General features: G+C 37.3%; 2 protein-coding genes across 2 annotated transcripts; one reads left to right on the plus strand and one right to left on the minus strand.

The window, feature by feature from the left end:
- Positions 1-539: 539 nt before the first annotated feature.
- LOC132109798 (RUN and FYVE domain-containing protein 1-like) lies at positions 540-11,465 on the minus strand. Its single transcript, XM_059516145.1, has 17 exons — positions 11,141-11,465; positions 8,456-8,629; positions 7,510-7,627; positions 7,299-7,400; positions 7,036-7,159; positions 6,892-6,953; positions 6,651-6,786; positions 6,410-6,511; positions 6,167-6,283; positions 5,475-5,642; positions 5,286-5,383; positions 4,959-5,078; positions 3,118-3,247; positions 2,916-3,010; positions 2,600-2,648; positions 996-1,073; positions 540-913 (listed from the first exon to the last, which is right to left on the minus strand). Exons 1-17 carry the CDS (start codon positions 11,421-11,423, stop codon positions 773-775), a joined length of 2,097 nt encoding a protein of 698 aa, XP_059372128.1. The 5' UTR covers positions 11,424-11,465; the 3' UTR covers positions 540-772.
- Positions 11,466-12,747: 1,282 nt separating this feature from the next.
- hbegfa (heparin-binding EGF-like growth factor a) lies at positions 12,748-15,643 on the plus strand. Its single transcript, XM_059516146.1, has 6 exons — positions 12,748-12,947; positions 13,549-13,755; positions 13,909-14,113; positions 14,234-14,389; positions 14,471-14,565; positions 14,655-15,643. Exons 1-5 carry the CDS (start codon positions 12,905-12,907, stop codon positions 14,541-14,543), a joined length of 684 nt encoding a protein of 227 aa, XP_059372129.1. The 5' UTR covers positions 12,748-12,904; the 3' UTR covers positions 14,544-14,565; positions 14,655-15,643.
- Positions 15,644-19,615: the final 3,972 nt, after the last annotated feature.

The raw sequence follows: 19,615 nt of genomic DNA on the forward strand, positions 1-19,615 counted from the left end.
CCATGAGCAAAAAAACAATCAATCTGCTCTTTTATCTTGGATACTATAAATGTGATCTTTCCTTTGGACAATGAAAAATCATTTACAGACTTGGGGCCTTATTATAGTAACAGAACAAAGGTGTTCATAAAACCATCGTTATTCAATTCTGTTTATGTAAGAATGGTTTTATGAACGATTTACACATTTTGTTCGAAAAATTTGCATATCTACTATCTTCATACGGGAACTGGTTCCAACTTTTGACCTTTGATAGCGGTATGTTTTTTGTATGACATGCATGGGTTAAATATTTATAGCACAAGCACATACTCTTAAAAAAAAAAAAAAAAAAAGTGATAATTAGTGATAAAGATTACAATTCAGTATTTCCGTGTCTCCTTAAATTTAATTGAACACACCAGAATGTAAAAAATCATTACAAAATTAATTCTGTCCTATTTTGATAAGTATTGAAATATGAATCCTCTGCATCCACTCTTGGTAAACAAGTGAAAGGCTTATATGTCTATAAGTTCTATAACTATCATTACAAAAACAAATTAATGTTAGTTTCTAATTATCCATGCGTCTTCCTGTAAAAAAAAAAAAAAAAAAAAAAACCCTCTTTGCATATGATTTTGCAACGATCAAAAGATTTTAGTCAAATGGAAGCCAGTGGTGCCATGAGTAATTAATGCATAAGTGTTAAAAAACAGAGATTGAGAGTTTGATTAATACACTTGGCCTTGTAGTTTCTCACACACACGGTCAGCAGAGATGTTGAATGCTGTCAGGAGCTGATGGAGCTTCTCTGGAGCAGGAGGGAATGGCAGACGTCACACACGCGGACAGGTCTGGGGTACGAGGGCAGAGCCAGCTCATTGCTGGAGCAGATGTTGCAGTAGATGTCTCCACAGTTCCTGCAATGGTGCTTCAAGAAGAAAAAGCATGCCAAAGAGTTGAGTACATGCCAAAGACTGCCGTGTAGTGACCGAGAGTGGAGCATCACTCACCTTTCTCCGAGAGATTGAGAATTCTTTTTGGCACTGCTTGCACTGTGTAGTATCATCGTCTTTTAGCCAGGCATGACTCTTGAGAAGACAATTATCGAGAGAAAAAATAAATCCATTACAATTATTTGGATAACTGAACGTTACATAAATTATTGGGGTGAAAAAATGAATACCTTTATTACAGGTACTGGTCATATAATTAGAATATCATCAAAAAGTTTATTTCACTTATTCCATTCAAAGAGTTAAACTTGTATATTATTCATTCATTACTCACAGACTGATATATTTCAAATGTTTATTTCTTTTAAGTTTGATGATTATAACTGACAACTATGGAAAATCCCAAATTCAGTATCTCAGAAAATTTGAATATTGTGAAAAGGTTCAATATTGAAGACACCTGGTGCCACACTCTAATCAGCTAATTAACTCAAAACACCTGCAAAGGCCTTTTTAATGGTCTCTCAGTCTAGTTCTGTAGGCTACACAATCACGGGGAAGACTGCTGACTTGACAGTTATCCAAAAGACGACCATTGACACCTTGCACAAGGAGGGCAAGACACAAAAGGTCATTGCAAAAGAGGCTGGCTGTTCACAGAGCTCTGTCCAAGCACATTAATAGAGAGGTGAAGGGAAGGAAAAGATGTGGTAGAAAAAAAGTGTACAAGCAATAAGGATAACCGCACCTTAGAGAGGATTGTGAAGCAAAACCCATTCAAAAATGTGAGGGAGATTCACAAAGAGTGGACTGCAGCTGGAGTCAGTTCTTCAAGAACCACTATGCACAGACGTATGCAAGACATGGGTTTCATCTGTCGCATACCTTGTGTCAAGCCACTCTTGATCAACAGACGTCAGAAGTGTTTAAAGACAAAAAGGACTGGAATGGTATCCCTGTTCTTGATTGGCCAGCAAACTCACCTGACCTTAACCCCATAGAAAATCTATGGGATATTGTGAAGAGGAAGATGCGATATGCCAGACCCAACAATGCACAAGAGCTGAAGGCCACTATCAGAGCAACCTGGGCTCTCATAACACCTGAGCAGTGCCACAGACTGATCGACTCCAGGCCACGCCACATTGCTGCAGTAATTCAGGCAAAAGGAGCCCCAACTAAGTATTGAGTGCTGTACATGCTCATATTTTTCATGTTCATACTTTTCAGTTGGCCAAGATTTCTAAAAATAATTTCTTTGTATTGTTCTTAAGTGATATTCTAATTTTCTGAGATACTGAATTTGTGATTTTCCTTAGTTGTCGGTTATAATCATCAAAATTAAAAGAAATAAACATTTGAAATATATCAGTCTGTGTGTAATGAATAAATATAATATACAATTTTCACTTTTTGAATGGAGTTAGTGAAATAAACGTTTTGATGATATTCTAATTATATGAACAGCACCTGTAAGGATGCATTAAAATGATAAAAAATTGAAAGTAAAGACGATTTGACAAAAGTAAATCACATCAGTAAGTGTACAAGAAGTTACACAGCAAAAAAAAAAGAATACTTGGAAAGCAATACAAATAAGGGATCATTAGCTTTGCTGTGCAAATGGACACAATAAAGGTAACCTCATGAAGCTCTTTCACCTTCAAGGCTTTGTTGACCTCTTTGAAGTCCTCCATCTTGAGTTTGGATCTGAAAGCAGGATTTTAGTTCAAGACATTTGGCACACTGCAAAGTTCTTCAGCTATAAAATGAACACTTTCAGCTGTAAAGCAGCTCTAAAATGACAAAAGCATCATTCAGCTGAAGTTGGTTCAGCGTTGACTGAATTCAGTTACAAAAAACTGTTGCAGAGTTCATTAATTATGATACACATTCTGATTCACCTATGAAGCAGCTCTACAGAAGACAACTGTGATTGTTCAGAAATACCAGAAAATATGAGTGGAGGTGTCTTACTGGCTGAGATGAAGGCCCATCTCCCGTAGAGCCTGTTCCTGCTCCTCACACAGTTGCTGGAGCTGTTTCTTCTCCTGTCGAAGATCAAGAAGCTCCTGTGGAAACAAAGGTAAGAGTGTCATCGTTTATTAACACCATAATACAAAACCTTCACTCTTGCTTTGATTTTCTGTTTTGTGGCTGAAGCAGCGGTGTATCTGACCGTCTGCAGGCCCTGCAGCTGTTGCAGTTGTGTGCGCAGCTCTGTGCTGTTGTCCTGTTCTCTCTGTAGCTCTCTCTGTAGTTTCTGCCGCTGCTCTTTCTCTGTGCTGAGCTCGGACTCCAGGCCTGCCCTGAAAAGAGAACAGAAACAACACATGAATCGCAAAAAAAAAATATAAAAAATCTATGGGATATTGTGAAGAGGAAGATGCGATATGCCAGACCCAACAATGCACAAGAGCTGAAGGCCACTATCAGAGCAACCTGGGCTCTCATAACACCTGAGCAGTGCCACAGACTGATCGACTCCAGGCCACGCCACATTGCAAAAAAAATATAAAAAATCTAAATCTAAAGGGGTGAAATTATGGCCCCTTTTTTTCACCTCATCTTTTTTTACTTAATTATTTTTTAACTTACAGGTCAACAAAAAATACATCTTTAGAGAACAAAAACAATTGGGGGAATACATAAACTACTAAATTAAATAAATGTATTAATTAATAAAATAAAAATGAACTGAAATAAAATCTATTATATAAAATGTATTTTAAAAATGTTCTCTAATGCAGGATGAGATTTCTAAAGTGACTGTAAGCTGTGTTCACACCAAACGCGAATAGAGCGTCAAATTCGCGTCTAGTTTGCCGCGTGAACATTTTGAATGCATTCGCGCGTCTAGAGCGAAATAGACGCGCGTAGAAAGGAAAAGTTTGAAGCGAAATTGACGCGCGTCTGAGGCGAAATCCGCTTCTTGTGGGAGGGGCAAGTGCTAGCGGTTGTCTGTTTGCAAGATGGCTGGTGTTGATCGAGCACTCGGGTCTTTTCCACTTTTTCCTGCACACGTCCTCTGAATAAACACATTATCGTGTTAGCGAAAAGTAGCTGTAGGCTATATTAGGGGGAAAATAGTTGTAAAAAAAACTGCGGGAAGGCCGCGGGTCGATAAACGTGTACGTGACTCAAAAGTTAAATGTGTATTACAACACACTGTTCCAAGCGAGGTCCTTTTTATTCCTGAAATATGAACTTGTGTGTGATACTTGTGTCATAAAGCTCTGGTTGACTGCTCGATCACTGACCACATCAGTCATTCCTCCATGTTGAATGAGTGACTCCTGAGCAGGCTGCTGATTGGTTAACGCGGCGCGAATTGACGCCAAAGTTCAAATTTTTCAACTCGGGCGGCAGACGCGAATTCGCGTCAAACGCTTAAATGCACAAAAGCACCATTCGCGCCTAACGCGCGAAATGCTCAATTCGCGCGTCATTCGCGCGAACTAGACGCGCGAATGAGGCGAATTCGCGTCTTCCGCGCCGCGCTAAACGCCTCATTCGCGCCGCGAGACTTCCAGACGCGCATAATCGCGCCTTTGCATTGACTTAACATTGAAATCATTCGCGCCAGACGCTCTATTCGCGTTTGGTGTGAACACAGCATAAAAGTAAATGTAAATTCGAAACAAATACTTTACAGCTGGTTTAAATTTAAAGGGACAGTTCACCCAAAAATGATAATTCTGTCATCATTTATGCCCTTTCCACTTGTTCCAAACTTGTATGAGTTTCTTTCTTTTGCTGAACAAACGGTTGATGGTAGCCATAGATTTCTATAGTATTTTTATTTTCATACTATGGAAGTCGACTGTATGGTTACCAACATTCATCAAAATATACATTTTTTTTTGTGTGTGTGTTCATCAGCTGAAAGAAATGCATACAGGTTTGGAACAACTTAAGTGTGTGTGAGAAATGACAAAGTTTTTTATTTTTGGATGAATTCCCTTAAAGGTATCTATGACAGCAATGTTAGCGCATTTCAAGAAGCTTGATTTACACTACCGGAGTGTATCAAGGTCAGCGAGACGCTTCTGCAGAGTGTTCACTCTTCCTTTCATCTCCGATCTCAGCTCATTCTGGCTTTCATCCGTGTTCTTGCACACATTTTCTGAATTTTGAAGCCTAAGGAGCAAGTACTCATGTTTATCAGGTCTAGAAAAACAACATTCATATAATTTCATACATGTTGTTTCAAACCTGTATGACTTGTTTCACCTACATTCTTCCAAAGATCATAAGAAAAAAACAAAGTCATTAGGTTTGGAACAACATATGGGTGGCTAAATTAGGAATTATTTTGAGTGAATTGTTCCTTAAAAATCCCGGCACCTCTGCTCTAGTTCCTTCATGGCTGCTTCCATCTGAATCATCTTCTCTTCCAGCTCTTGCATGTCCTCCACTTTTTTCTGGGCCACTCGGTCAGACTTCTAACAGGTTAAATGACAAGACTTAAGTTTCGTCTGATTACAGCTAATCCTATTCCAGTAACCTTTAGTTTCAGACGATAAGATGTAACACCTGTGCTTTGTTGAACATCTGTAAGTTGAGATTCTTGACTTGGTCTAGTTGTTGTCGAAGCGTGCCCAGCGTGTCTTCTTTCTCATGTGTGTCCTTTTCCAGGAGTTTCATTGCAACTTCCATTTCCTGCTTCAGACCGATCTGCAGCTCCAGCTCCTTTTGCAGCTCCTGATTTGCCAAACTGTTTATTCAGATACTTTGACTGGCTCCATAATATATTATAATTACATTAATGCATTAAAGGGATGAAAATTCTATCATAATTTATGAAACCTCAAGTTTTCCCAAACCTGTATGGGTTTCTGTCTTCTGTTGAACATAAAAGATGATATTATAAAACAGATAGTTCCGGTCCTAAAAACGCCCCTTAACTGTTATAAATTCACTGTAAACCACAGCTTCTTGGGGCTTATTGCTTTATTTTGAAGAATGAAGGTAACCGATCATTTTTTAGACCCCATTGACTTTCATTGTATTTTTTTTCCCATACTATGAAAGTAACTGGGGAGCAGCAACTGTTTGGTTACTCACATCCTTAAAAATATTTCAGGAAAAGAAACTACATGAGTGTGGGTATATTTTCTTTTTTTCGGGTGAACTATCCTTGACTTATTCTGACCCTGTATGCAATACAATACAGACTCAAATTCGAAAATGATTTTACATTTAGAGCTGAATTATTTTATTCTTACCAGCCGGATTCGTTTCTCTTCCTTGTATTGCTTCCAGACTACATTGTACATTTCATCCAAACCCTGCCGTGTCTGTCGATATGTTTCTAGCTCAACCTGGCTGTCATGTAGAGTCACCTAAACAACAATCCAAAGTGAGTCAAAGCAAGCGAACTTTCTTTTGGAATGACAAAATACTGCATGGATTCATTCATTCATTTTGTCATTGCGTTCATAATATAACATTTCTATTGCAATTCTCACCTCCTCTTTCCTCTGACTGGATTGGAGAATATTAGCATTTTCTTGTTTAAGTTGTTCCTGCTCTTCGCGCAGAACATTGATTCTGTCTGTGGCTCCTGTAAGCTGTACAAAAGACATCAAATACATTAATTTTTCCATGTTAATCCTGTATTTAATAATGTGCACAATAAAGAACCAATAAAAGACAATTTGCAAAATATACGGTCATAATAAAGTAAATCAATCAATCTAATATTTCCACCTCCTCAATGAGTTTGCTGTTGGTCTTCTCCAGTGAGTCCATCTTGGCCTGAAGATCGGTCACTGTGCAGCTCAGATGCCGGTTCAGTTCTTCTATGTAGTGCTTCTGGTCAAGAATGGCTGTCATTTTTGAATCACTGTTAGCAGTTAAAGAATTAGAAAGAGTCAAAATGACTAAACCAGCTCTTGCCATGTAATTAGTGATTTAATGCTAAATCTTTGCTAAGTGATCACACACTCACTCCTGTGTGTTCTCAGTTGCTTGTGGATCCTTTAGATACATTGAAAAGTCAATGACGCCCACCTGCAGAAACAAGAACGCAGTGTTTAGCGTCAGTGTTAAAGAGCACATCTGATAACATGGTTTGGACGGCTATATGTTTCACCTGGGAATCCAGATCCTCTCCTTTCACACACAGATTGGCATCGATCACATTCAGACCCACCAGCATCCCTACGATCACAGCCCCCTCCTCCTCCATTAAGAGAGCCCCGGGGTCATAAAACTCCCTGAGACAGAAAAAAACATGATTTTCCATTGGGAAGCGCAGAACTGAATAGCACTACAATACTGTATTTTGTATGACATAACAAAAATTCTGTAGAAGAGTCTACATATTAAAGATCATTGGAATTGAATTGTTCTTACCCAAGAAGGTCTCTTCTATTTATTAGCACTTTCATGTAGTCTGCGATTTTTTTCTGCATTAGAGCCAGATGAAGCCATGCTCGAGCTCGCCCGAGGCCTGTCCTGAAACAACACAGAACCTCATGAATGTAAATATATAATCACGCTCTCCTATTCCACTGTTTCAGACAGGATATTATATTCCAGACAAACGCCTGTGATGGGAACCTACTTGATTCCAGGCATATCCCGCACACTGGTGGCAATGTCCGCTGACTCTGGGCACAGTTTCTCCATCAACTCCAGAGGAGCCCAGATAGACTTATTCTGACCAATGAAAGTCTTCTTTACTGCACAGGAGGAGAGAGAGAAACATGCAGGATTTAAGCCATAACCTGTCAAGAATATCTAGGTTTTACACTCCAAAAGTCAAAACAAATAAATGAGAAAGAAATCATATTTTCCTTCAAGAAATAAAGCCTTTAGGTTTTCATAATTTCCCTCCTGAAATTTTTTTTTAAGTACCTTAAAACCCAGAAGCAGCGTTATTATTGTCGACTAAAATTAAAACCATAAAACCATAAAACATACATTGAAATAAAATATATAAAAATACATATTAAACGTATTGCATTTCAGCTAGTAACCAAGGGCACATTTCTCATTTTCAAATCTCTGAAAACAGAAAATATGAAAACTAAATTTAATTCAAAAATATTAATAAAAACTAAAACAGTATATCAATGCTATGAAAAGAACACTGCTCTGAAGCATTTTTAAAAAATCATGGAGGTATTTGTTGTAGTGACATATGTCATTTTCATAACTAATTACTTTGCAGCATTTTATTTTTAGTGTACAATAAATATTTTTATATAATAAAAATGACTATTAAAATAATGAGAATCACCTCCGACTGAAATGTGCACCATCCAAACTAAAAGTCACACTATAAATATCCTTAATGTTCATAAATAAGTAAATAGCTAGATCATATATTGTGTATAAACAAATAACTAGATACATACATAAGTGTAAAATATTTATTGTAAAAAAAATACAGCATTTTTTCTCATTTGATTTTGAGCGTGAAACCGGTTTCTGTGAGAGTTAACCCTATGAATGCAGTGACATTTGGTAATTCTACATTCACTTTTAGGATTTATGGCCCATCTCACCTTTAAAGCCATGTTTAAGGCAATGCTCCAGAACCACAAAGAACTGCTGCAGAGGTGGATATTCAGAGTCCAGCGTGCGGCCGAGACTGAGGGAGGACTGGATCAGAACCTTAATGCTGAGCTTCATCATGCTGAGGAGGTTTGACCTCTCCACCACCATGGGATCCTTCACAGCTGGACAACACAGATGCATTAACACAAACACTTCCTGTGGCATCTGCAGGACTAATCAGCTCATGGTCACTTAGTTTAACTGGTGAGTCAGTGTAATTAAATGCAAATGAAAAAACAATGACTTCAATATTACAGTAACTTAGAATAATAAATTAAGAGTCTAAAACTGAACGTGAGGGGAAGTGGAAGTTCCTGCTGGAAAAAATACAAGAGTCAGGAAGCAGGTGCATTATTCATTTCCTGTATACTGTAATGGTCTACAATACAATTATGTCACATATTGGAATCACACCACAAAAACATAACACTAGCTGCATTCAAATTTATAAATGACTTGTTACACTCGTTGATGCCTAATCAAAATGGTTAATGGCCCGACTTCATATACAGTAACCTGTGTGATGCAATCAATTGGACCTGTACATTCTTTTGAATGTACACTATCAGTCAGAAGATAACACGATTCTTTGTCTTTTACTAAACTACATCATGTTCATATATCATAGTATTTGGGCAGCTGACATTATATTTCAAGCAGTGTCAGCAGTGTTCTCTAGGTTGGCATGTTATATTTTTGAGTATTTATACTCTAATCCACAATTTAATTTTTACTAGTGCAGTTTCATACTTCTCACCAAGAAAATACAAAAGCAATTATTTTTTTCTCGTGATTTTCAAAACAGTAAGACACAAGGGAGAGCTGGAGGACCATGGAAAAGTAAAAAAAACAAACAATAAAACAGAGTAAAACCGATAAATAAATTAATCCAAAAAACATGATTACACTAAAATAAATGCAAATAATAATAAATAATTTGATTAAAAAGGCATTTTGATTCAAAAAAGTAACTATAATTCAAACAAACTACAGTATTACCGTTTAAAATTGAATAATTAAAAGGTAGATTAAAATAAAGCGGAAATAATTTTTAAAAATAGAATAAATAAAAATAATGTTAATAATACACATTACAATATATTAGGTAGAAAACGTGAAAAAATACTTTAAACATAATATACTGCACATATTTTTAATTATTAATTTTTCCTAAAACAAAACTGGGTATTTACATACAAATGCAGTAGCTGGCATCTAAAATATGACACTGAATGTGATATTTGTAGTTTCAGATTGTCTTTTCCCACAGGGTTATTTAAAGGGGTCATATGATGCTTTTTTAAAGATCATTATTTTGTGTATTTGGTGTAATAGAATATTTTGACATGCTTTAATGTTCAAAAAACATTATTTTTCAAATACTGTACATTATTGTAGCTCCTCTATGCCATGCCTCTCTCAAACGTGGCCTTTTCTACAAAGTCCCTCCTTCCGACAAGCACAGTCTGCTCTGATTGGCCACTGTAAGCACTTTTCAGTAATGTAATGCCCCTTTCCATAATCACAAGCTTCATCTTTCAAAATAAATGTAAAGACAGTTAATAATGTCCTTAGATTTACCATCAGCTCAAGCCTGAAAGAGGAACAGAGTCCCGTGACATACAAGCTTCATCACTGTGTCTGTGTTTGTAGTACATAAACCACAGACAGTTAAGACACCTGACTCCACTGTGTGACCGCGTGTGTGTGTCTCTCTCTCTCTCTCTCTCTCACACACACACACACACACAATGTGCAAAACTCCGCATTTGAACAGTCAATAGCAAATACGTAAACTAATAATAAAACATACTTACAGTAGCTGATTCAGAAGTGCCAGATTGTTGTAGCTAAGTCAGAATTACCTCCTTTCCTAGGTTCACGAAACGGACGTCCATAAAATGCTTTGCGGTTCTGTTGTAAGTAATCTTAAAGATTCCTAAATGGATCTACTATTGGAAAGTCAAATAAAGTGATTTTGCTTTCGCCTAAATACACACATCATCTCCCTGACATGGCTGCTTCAACACTAACTGCGGTTACTGAAACCACGCCTTCTTTCTTTGAGTGAACATTTGGGCGGCATTATGCAAATATTTCCACATAGTGACATAGACATGTGGGTCGTGTTTGAACGAGACGTTTTATAGCGGCGTGGCAGAGTCTTAACTTTAATAAAGAATATCTCTTTGGATTTCATACTTTAGTCTTTGCAACTTTACAGATCTTCTTTATGCACCAAGAGCTTGTTACACTCCAAAAAGAAATGAAAAATTTAAATCGCATCATATGACCCCTTTAAGAAAGCATCAAGCAAAATATAAAATTAAATTAAATCAAATAAAGTAAACATAAACGCCTTCCCTTATTCATTCGTACCAATGTGAAAGTCAGATTTTCATATTGCCTTTAAACATGTTCAGATCCTTGACGCACCAATTTATGTCGTGAAAAAGTACTGGGCGCATGTATATTTATATTCAATATTATTGCAATACCATAATCCCATTCCCAAAAATATGGCATTATCGTTGTACGTTGTTAATTCTGTTATTGACTACTTATCTTAAGCACAGTCAGTTAACTTTCTTATTCCTATATTTAAATATTAGAGAGCTGAACAGGTGTCATACCTGCTGTCTTCGGAGGGTGTGAGGTGTCAGAGGTGTATTGTGATGTGTCTGATGCCTTTAACCCCGCGCTGGAGTGATTCACTCCACTGCTCAGCGTCTCCGTCGCCTTCCGAGCAAACGACAGAATCGGCGCCGACCAGGAGCTGTCTGCCCGTTTGTCCTTATGGAGCTCGTCGGTATCGTTGGCGACATCATTTTGCCCAGGTTCCGTAGCCCCTGGTTGCTCTTCTTTTGCAGGAACGTCTTCGCATTCAACTTTGGTGTTTGGATCCTCGTCCGCCATGTTTACTTGTCAAAACATGTGACTCGAGACCAGATCAATCGGCTTTTGATCGTTCAGGGGAGACAAATCGATCAGCGATTTTTTTTTTTTTTACATTTATTTATTTAGACATCGATTTAAAAAAAATAGATTACTAAATACGTAGAAATTAGACGAATAGAACAGAAAGTAGGAAAATATTGAACATAAATCAAATAAATCAAATACAGATAAACCAAAATTAATTTTAAAAAAAGTAAAACATATTCAAAATAGATTGAAAACTTACCCATATACGGACAGACATATTTTAAACATTTAAGTTTAATAAATTATGTGTGCATATTGGTTGGACTGTCGAATGTATCCACTAGATGGCAGTAGCGAATGCCGCTTTGCTTTCTTCAATGGCGAAACATAGACCAGATGCTGCTCTGCTTTCTGCTCAGTGTGTTGTAAAATATCCAAAACTAGGGAAAGACATGTCTGATGCAAAGTATTTTTAATGATTTTAAGACAACTTGAGTGTAAAAAAAAATTAAAATACTTAGTTGTGATAGTTTACCAAAATAAATCATTTATGAAAGAATGCAATCGTTGGTAATAATGTCAAGGATTAAAAATAATGAAGGATGAATGATTTGTTAGATCTCAACCCATAAAGGAGTTTAATGTTTGTTCATACATATTCTTATTCATTCGTTTGATCACAGTGTTAGTCAAAATCTGGATCTGGTTTAGTTGTTTCACTACAGGTGTTTTGACCCGTAACTTTCATTAAAACATTAATTTCATTATCAGAGCATTAGTGAATGTCTGTTTAAACACATTAACATATTTTGAAAGAACCATATTTTCAACATGGTTTACATAAATCTTTTCCCTTAATGTGCTTATACTGATCCACTTGCATGGCTCTCTTGAAATGAAATTATAATGACATAATATTATGTTCTTTTTATTACTTCAACCTCGTGATCAAAACCATTTCAGTAAAGAATGCTGATTAGCAGATTTGTTGCGATGAATTTTCAAAGTGAGCCTTTATTTACTGCTGTTGAAAGTGTAAAATTGTATCTATAATACCAACTTTACTAATACCAGAATATGCAATCTGTTATCTCATCTGCTTTTTTATTGTTTACGAAGTAGGTCAGATGATCACAGGTGGGTGTATTTATAGCACAGTAGGAGGGTTAAAACTTATGGGGGAAAAAGAAGAAAGAGGTGCAGACCAATAAAACAGCTAATAAAACATCATCAAAAGATTTTATCTTGATACACGATCTGTGACAGCTCTATAGTGGGCGTGGCCACACTCATATTTAAGTGGCTGTCACTGGGACGCGACTGATTTTTAACCTTGACGCAAGAGAGACGCTCACAGTAACAAAGTAAGCCACGAAGTAACAGTCTACGGTGGCTTCAAAGGAATTAACACAGGTGGAAGGATTTTAATTTTGAAAGCTGAATCTATCGTCTTCATTACCAGAAGGGAAAATATGAAGTTTTTAACTATTTTGCGTCTTTTCGTCTTTGCCATCGGTGAGTATTACTGACAGACCGAGGTTGCTTGTTGCTAAAGGGTGTCGCATTACAACACTTTGCTAGTCATACAAGTGTAAAATTGTCAGTTTTTGGTAAAGAAACTTTGGTTTTACTAATAAAATGAGGAGAAATTCATAACATGACTTGTTTCATATTCAACTGAGGCTTTTTTTTACCATGCAAAACATCTAACATATTAATGGTTCAACAATGTCATTCAGTCATTCTGTTTTAAGAATATTCTAGGATAGATTTATTTTTGTCTCATGCGTTCATTCGTTAGCTCAGTGTCTGTGCATGCAGGATTTTTGTAAATGAACCCCCTCAGTACCCTCTATGGGTTTTAGGTAATGCACACAACCTATTATTAGTTTTAAAACATGCTTATTTGCATGTCAGTCTCTGGATCGTGAAATTAACTCTACTGTATTCATTCTAGTTAAAAGGGAAACTATTAGTGGGCTCTGAGCATTAATAACAAAAAATAATACTCCAGCAAGTATATCATTTACATTGTAGTCAACAATCCACTGCATAACCTTAAACAATCAATCAAACTGACAAAGTTTTAATGGCTATTCACTGTTTTTCCATTCAGTGGCTGTCACGTCAGTGAGCGGTGCATCTATAGAGCGGTTCGAGAGCGAGAGGCCTTCACAGACCGCTGTGATTGATCTTCTGGAGGCACTGAGTGAGAAGAGATCTACTGTGGACAACAAGCAAGTGGAATATGAGGGGGAAGAGGTGTATTACTATGATGATGAAGAAGAGGATGAGTTTTCAGGGGATTACACATTGCCACTTGGTAATTAATTTAAACATGCGCATTTAGCGGACGCTTTTATCTCAATAGAGGGCCAGAAGCAGTTCGACACAGATTTTGTGATTTTCATTTATGCTGTAGTTTAAATTTTAGTATGAATAGCTGTACATTTGTTCTTCTCTCCCACCAAAACAGTTGCTTTTTCAAGCAAACCCAAAGACCCGAGTGCAGTGTTGAATGCAGAGAAACTTGAAGGCTCGAAGAGGAAGGGGCTCGGAAGGAAGAAGGCCAAAGGAAAGGGAAAAGGGAAGAAAAGGAATCCATGTCTAAAAAAGTACAAGGACTTTTGTATCCACGGAACCTGCCAGTATCTCAGGAACTTAAAGGGGCCCTCATGCATGTAAGTCCTTCCTTTAACCCATTTCTCCTGTCATTTTTGTCACTCGTTTATTGAAATGGTTATATTTATAAAGCCGTTGAAGAAAATCAATGGGTGTTTTTTTTGTTTTTTTTTTCTCAGATGTGACAAGGGTTATTCTGGAGAGCGATGTCACCTTTTCTCCCTGGAAGTAAAGCAGAATGAGGGAGCGTATAACCCCACTACAGCGCTTGCTGTGGTGGCCGTGGTTCTCTCTTCATTGTGTCTCACCATCATTGGACTTTTAATGGCACTTAGGTTTGTATTTAATCACCCCCATTAAATTTCTTTCATCAGATGTTTGCAGTCTATTATAATGTCAATCTTTGTATCATATAGGTTTCACAAGCAAGGTGCATATGATGTGGAAAATGAGGAGAAAGTTAAACTGGGGGCCGCCCCACACCACTAAACGAGACTGGAGAGAACGGTGAGTGAGCTCATTCATTCGTACACGCTGCGTAAAGTCATCCAGCATGATTTGACTCCATTGCCTGACATCTGCATTCTGGTTTTATTTCAGGGCAACCGTGTGGAAATTCTACCTCAAAATGAAGTGGCAAAGTTGAATGTTGTGCGGAGCAGCGGGCAGAGCGGGCTGGAGAGGAGGATCGAGTGACAGCATTTGTTTGGCAAGAGCCGTGGCACCTCCGTGAAGGGCCTGACTCACGAATAACTCTCTAAATGGTTCATAGGAGAGCTCAAAACCTGCCATGAACTGGGAATCTGACAAACAGACTCGGTCAGGAAGAGAAACCGAGCTGTTCGATACAGAATGAGAAGGAACTCTTCGGGGTTGGGAATGTAGTTTGAGTTTTAGAGGCGAGGCTTTTTCTAGTACTGAAGAAGCTTGGCCTGAAATAAGTATTCTTACAAATAAGCATTTTTGTTCATGTCTTGTGCACTGTGTATTTAATCGTTGCTGGCTATGCTTTAACTTATTTATTTAAATATATATATATATATATATATATATATAATATAACTATTAATATTTATTTGGATTTAGACCAACTTTGTCCAGACCTAATGCACTGGCAATGTATTTGAAAGTCTCTGTGTTGTATGTTGATGTAAAATTTTATTTATTAAAATAAGCAGTAATAATCCGTGTCTATTCAGTAAATGAGTACCGAACAATGGTAGACTGAAAATCAAAATAATTATAATGGTATGTTTTTTTTTTTTTAAATGCATTTAATGAAGATAATTTTTGCAATGATTATTATTTGTATTTTGATGTACAGGACCGTGTTAGAATGTATATTTCAGCAAACTTTATGAAAAGTCATATTTCAAGGAATTTTTTTTTTTGGCCAGTAAAATGCGTACACTGTTACTGAACCGTGTTCCTAATAAGAAATGTGAATTAGTTAATTTTCTGTTTATTTAATTTCAGCATCCTGCTCTATAAGACTCCGTAGTGGTTTTCTCATTGTATGTATGGAGTATTTAAAAAAAAAATGCTCAGACAAGAAATTAAGGCAAAAAATAAAACCTCTTTATATAAAAGACCACGTTATTGTAATTTCATTAGATAATTGTATGCTCATTATTTTCCCAAGGAGGAAGATTCCAGTGTGATGCAATGAGTCATTTCCTCCTGAGAGCAGTTAGGACCGGTTTCCCATTTTGAAGATATTTTTGAAAACTAGAATACTGTAATGTCTACATTTTGGTATAAAAAGACAATTTTGTCTAGTCTGTCTCCTGCTCTCAATTCCAAAGATGTCTTTCATGTGACATGCACCTGTATCCTGAGCATGTGATCTGCATTGTGGCTATTTGACAATAAACACTCTTTCACAAACACACCCATCATCATGCAACTTCTCACCTTGCATTATCTGTTTGCATCATCGTGAAATCGCACTTCCTTGACAGAAAATTGCAATACTTGTTGGACAAGCATTTTATCAACTGTAATTACTTCTGATCAATAAAAACTGGATCCGGGACAGATTTAAAAGAGGAAACCACACCACAGAGCTCATTTCCTTTTGCATGTTTGAAGTCGGTTTCAGATCCTTTGTTGTTTTTTTTAACCTCTGACCCTCACTGTTTTAAACCAGCGTTTAAATGTTTGTGGCAAACCACCTCCGCAAAATGCATTAACAAGCTCAGCTTGTTCCACACAGTGCCTGTCTGCTTGAATGAATGACTCACGCTGTTTGTTTGTAAAGCTCCTGTTGGGTGACATCATTCATACAGGGGCTTCGGAAGAAGTGTCGGCTGAGTCCCACCTTTGTCACAGTTTGTTAGTGATACTAAAGGATAACATTAACAGCTATTGTTTTCTACTCATATAAGTTCACTCAACTTTGGGGTAATTGGATATGGTGGGGTCAGCTGACCGATCTGGCAGGGGATTTCGGTTGTTCATCACACGCTGGGTGGCCGACAGCCCTCTTTTAGGGATGACATCATTCTCGTGCTTTATGAGCTATCCAATCTAGCTCTGCCACATCTGGTCGGAATACTGTACATACGGGTTTGGGTCACACCCTGGCAGTAGTTTTCATAATCCAGGAAGGTTATGATGACATACCAGAGCAGAAATGACCCCTCAACTAAGCCCAGTTTCTCCTAAGCTTCTTTGCAAGAAAATACTGTCAGTCTTGTTTCATTAGAATTCATTGCGAAACATACTAGTGATTTTTTTCTCTTCTGAAACTATCACTGCTCTCAGATGAGAATAAAACTTCAGCTCATTTAACACTACAGTGTTGTGTAGAGCTGTTTTATAGCTAAATTGAATTTGTTTCATAACTGATGAATCTTGCAACATCAGCACTGTTATGGGCGGTTTACACAGAGCACACACTTCGGCTTTTAAAAAAGAGGAATGAGGAAAAGGCAATGCAATGAAATTTTCCATTGTTTTTCTACGCACACATACACTAGATGCATTTAACCATTGCGTTCACGCCTCACACATGATATGGCATTCAAAAAACATTGCCAAAGCCCCTTAAAGCAAGTCATTTCACTCGGCAGCCATATTTGAAATCTCTTTGAATAGGGAAACTTCAAATTCTCATTCTCATTTTTATGATTAAATTTCCTATCTGAAATCACGAATGAAAACTGACAACAACTGTCTAATATATGTTGTTTCTTTTGCCCAAACAGCATTAAAAAAGCATATTTTTTCATGCTAGACCAGCCAGCTCTCATGAGCAGTCCAGAGATTGTCTTACTTTACCGTTGTAGTTAATGTAGTATTTACTGTTGGAAAAAGTGTAATGGCTAAGTTGGATCACATGAGGCACCTCAGTCATAAAACGGCCTCTGGTCTCCTTCCCTGTGTACCACCAAAGCCACAGCATTAGCAATATCCATTACACTTTTTTGGCTAACGTTTGCAGGCTTGCCTCAGAAGCTGCTGTTACTTAGAAGCCATTTTGAATTTTACGTGAATAAAAACTGTATTTTGTCTACTTAAAGTTTTTTTGGAAGGATATTTTGTCAACTGAACAATCGGTAGCCAGGTTGTTAAAGAACAGTTCAATCCATTGAAATCACTGCACTTCTTTTCCTCAAGCCTAATTTTTATTCCTGTCAAAATTTTAATATGAACTAAATGATCTAAATAATAACCATATTGTTTTCTGTAGAGGTGCTAATAGCTAATTTGAACTTGTTTAATAATTGATGAACTTTACATAGCCATTGAATTGAAGTGAATTAGCAAAACTGACTTGAGCTGCTTTACAGTGGAATTTCAATTTCTTTTATATTTGATGAATTTTACATCACTGATTCTGTTACTTTCCTGTTTATTACTGTGAATCCGCTTTGAAACAGTCTGTATTGTATAAAGCAGTATATAAATAAAGGTTACTTGAAGTACACTCAGACATTTCTTGTAGTGGCTTTGCATTTGAGACATCTTCACCGGTTGAGTAAAATGACTCAGTTGAGTAACATTTATTGTTTGCCAGTAAAAACTTGCCTTTTCTCAAAACCCATTTGTTGAGCAAGGTGTTTCCTGCTGTAACAATGGCTCATTTCCAATGTACAATGGAAGTGCGCACACTGACAGTTGGGGCTCTCATTAGGCCACCAGAATGTGTTGGGCTAAAGGTTCTTTATACATATCTCCAGAAGGTGTTGTGTCTTAGGTGTTTGTTTTCACTCACCTGTGTTGAGCAGGCTGTGCATGTGGTGTATTACTGACTATCTGGCAGCGCAGAAGAGCAGCTGCCGCAGAGTCGGACACACAGTCACTCCGCCGGTGAAACACGAGATCTGATGGATGAGGTGTCGACAGAGCCATTGTGATTCAACACTGAAGGTGCCTGATAGAGACACTCGTTCACTATTTACAGCACAAAGGGGAATCTAGAAATACTGTCTGAACATTTGCAGAATTTTGGCACAAAAACTTACATTTGTAGAATATAAACTATAGGGAGTTGTGAGTGGTGGGTGACAATGTGTTGCTATATTGTTCTCAGTGGTCATCAGCAGGTTGCTAAGTGGTTGCTAGGTGGCCACAAAATTTGTGGTGTCATTCATGTCCATATAAACTGTGGAAGGAGCTGCATCCTGAAAGTCAACGCTTTTTTTTTTTTTGCATGTTGTCATAAATTTTTTTTAACATTTTTCTTAAAATCGTGAGTTTATATCTTCACAATTGTAAGTTTATGTCACAGTTCTGAGAATGAATTCAGATTTGCTCGATGTAAACTTGCAATTTGTGCAAAAAGTCAGAATTATGAGATTAAAAGTCGCAATTTTTTATTCAGTGTTGGAAACAGGCTTCCATAGTCCTTTACAATAGAAGCAGCAAAATAAAAAGTAGCAATTACCTTTTTAAAAAAAATTATTCCGTGGCGGTAAGGGTCTTCCGATATTATTGACCTTCCATAATGGACATAGAAATATAAAATATTTATGATATAAATATATATATAAAATCTATATAATCAATATTGATATAATATGTAACAATGAAGTTGCATTATCCATAGTCTGAGGCAGTCTGAGGACACAGACAGGCTAGGAATTGAATGTTTACAGTAATCAGACTTCTAATGTCTCATGGTGCATCTCTACATAAACAACAACTGTCTGATGCACAATTTGTTTTTCTACTAGAGAGCCAGTAGTCCACTTCATCTTCCATCCTGATGGCCCACATGAGCTGCCATCAGATTCTTTCACCATGACCTCATGCTGCTGGACAGACACTTGTGTATCTTTATCACGTTATTAAATTCTCACCCGTCTATTTAGATCCCCTGGAGGGTCCGAGCCGGATTGTATGTCAAATGTGAGGAGAGGATATGATAACGCTGGGAGGGGTGGAGCAGAGAGGAGACAAAATGACTAAGAAGCCATCTCTTTTTTGCTCCAGCTCCTGCACAAACAAATTCAGTTGCTTTTTCAGTGGATGCTATCAATAAATGTTGGAAATCAGATTGTGTTCCAGGGCTGTGGCTTGTGTTGAGCATTGCCTTTTTTTCCTTTTTTTTTTCT

The sequence above is a fragment of the Carassius carassius genome, chromosome 29 (genome assembly GCF_963082965.1).
Source record: "Carassius carassius chromosome 29, fCarCar2.1, whole genome shotgun sequence".
NCBI lineage: Eukaryota > Metazoa > Chordata > Actinopteri > Cypriniformes > Cyprinidae > Carassius > Carassius carassius.

Excerpts from the sequence above, each read along its gene's own strand:
- hbegfa (XM_059516146.1), top strand. The coding sequence starts at position 12,905 with ATGAAGTTTTTAACTATTTTGCGTCTTTTCGTCTTTGCCATCG. Across the intron at positions 13,756-13,908 it reads GGATTACACATTGCCACTTG|TTGCTTTTTCAAGCAAACCC; the intron begins GTAATTAATTTA and ends CCACCAAAACAG. Across the intron at positions 14,114-14,233 it reads TTAAAGGGGCCCTCATGCAT|ATGTGACAAGGGTTATTCTG; the intron begins GTAAGTCCTTCC and ends TTTTTTTCTCAG.
- LOC132109798 (XM_059516145.1), bottom strand. The coding sequence starts at position 11,423 with ATGGCGGACGAGGATCCAAACACCAAAGTTGAATGCGAAGACGTTCCT. Across the intron at positions 5,643-6,166 it reads AAGAGAAACGAATCCGGCTG|GAGCTGCAAAAGGAGCTGGA; the intron begins GTAAGAATAAAA and ends TTGGCAAATCAG. Across the intron at positions 2,649-2,915 it reads ATGGGCCTTCATCTCAGCCA|ATCCAAACTCAAGATGGAGG; the intron begins GTAAGACACCTC and ends TCCTGCTTTCAG.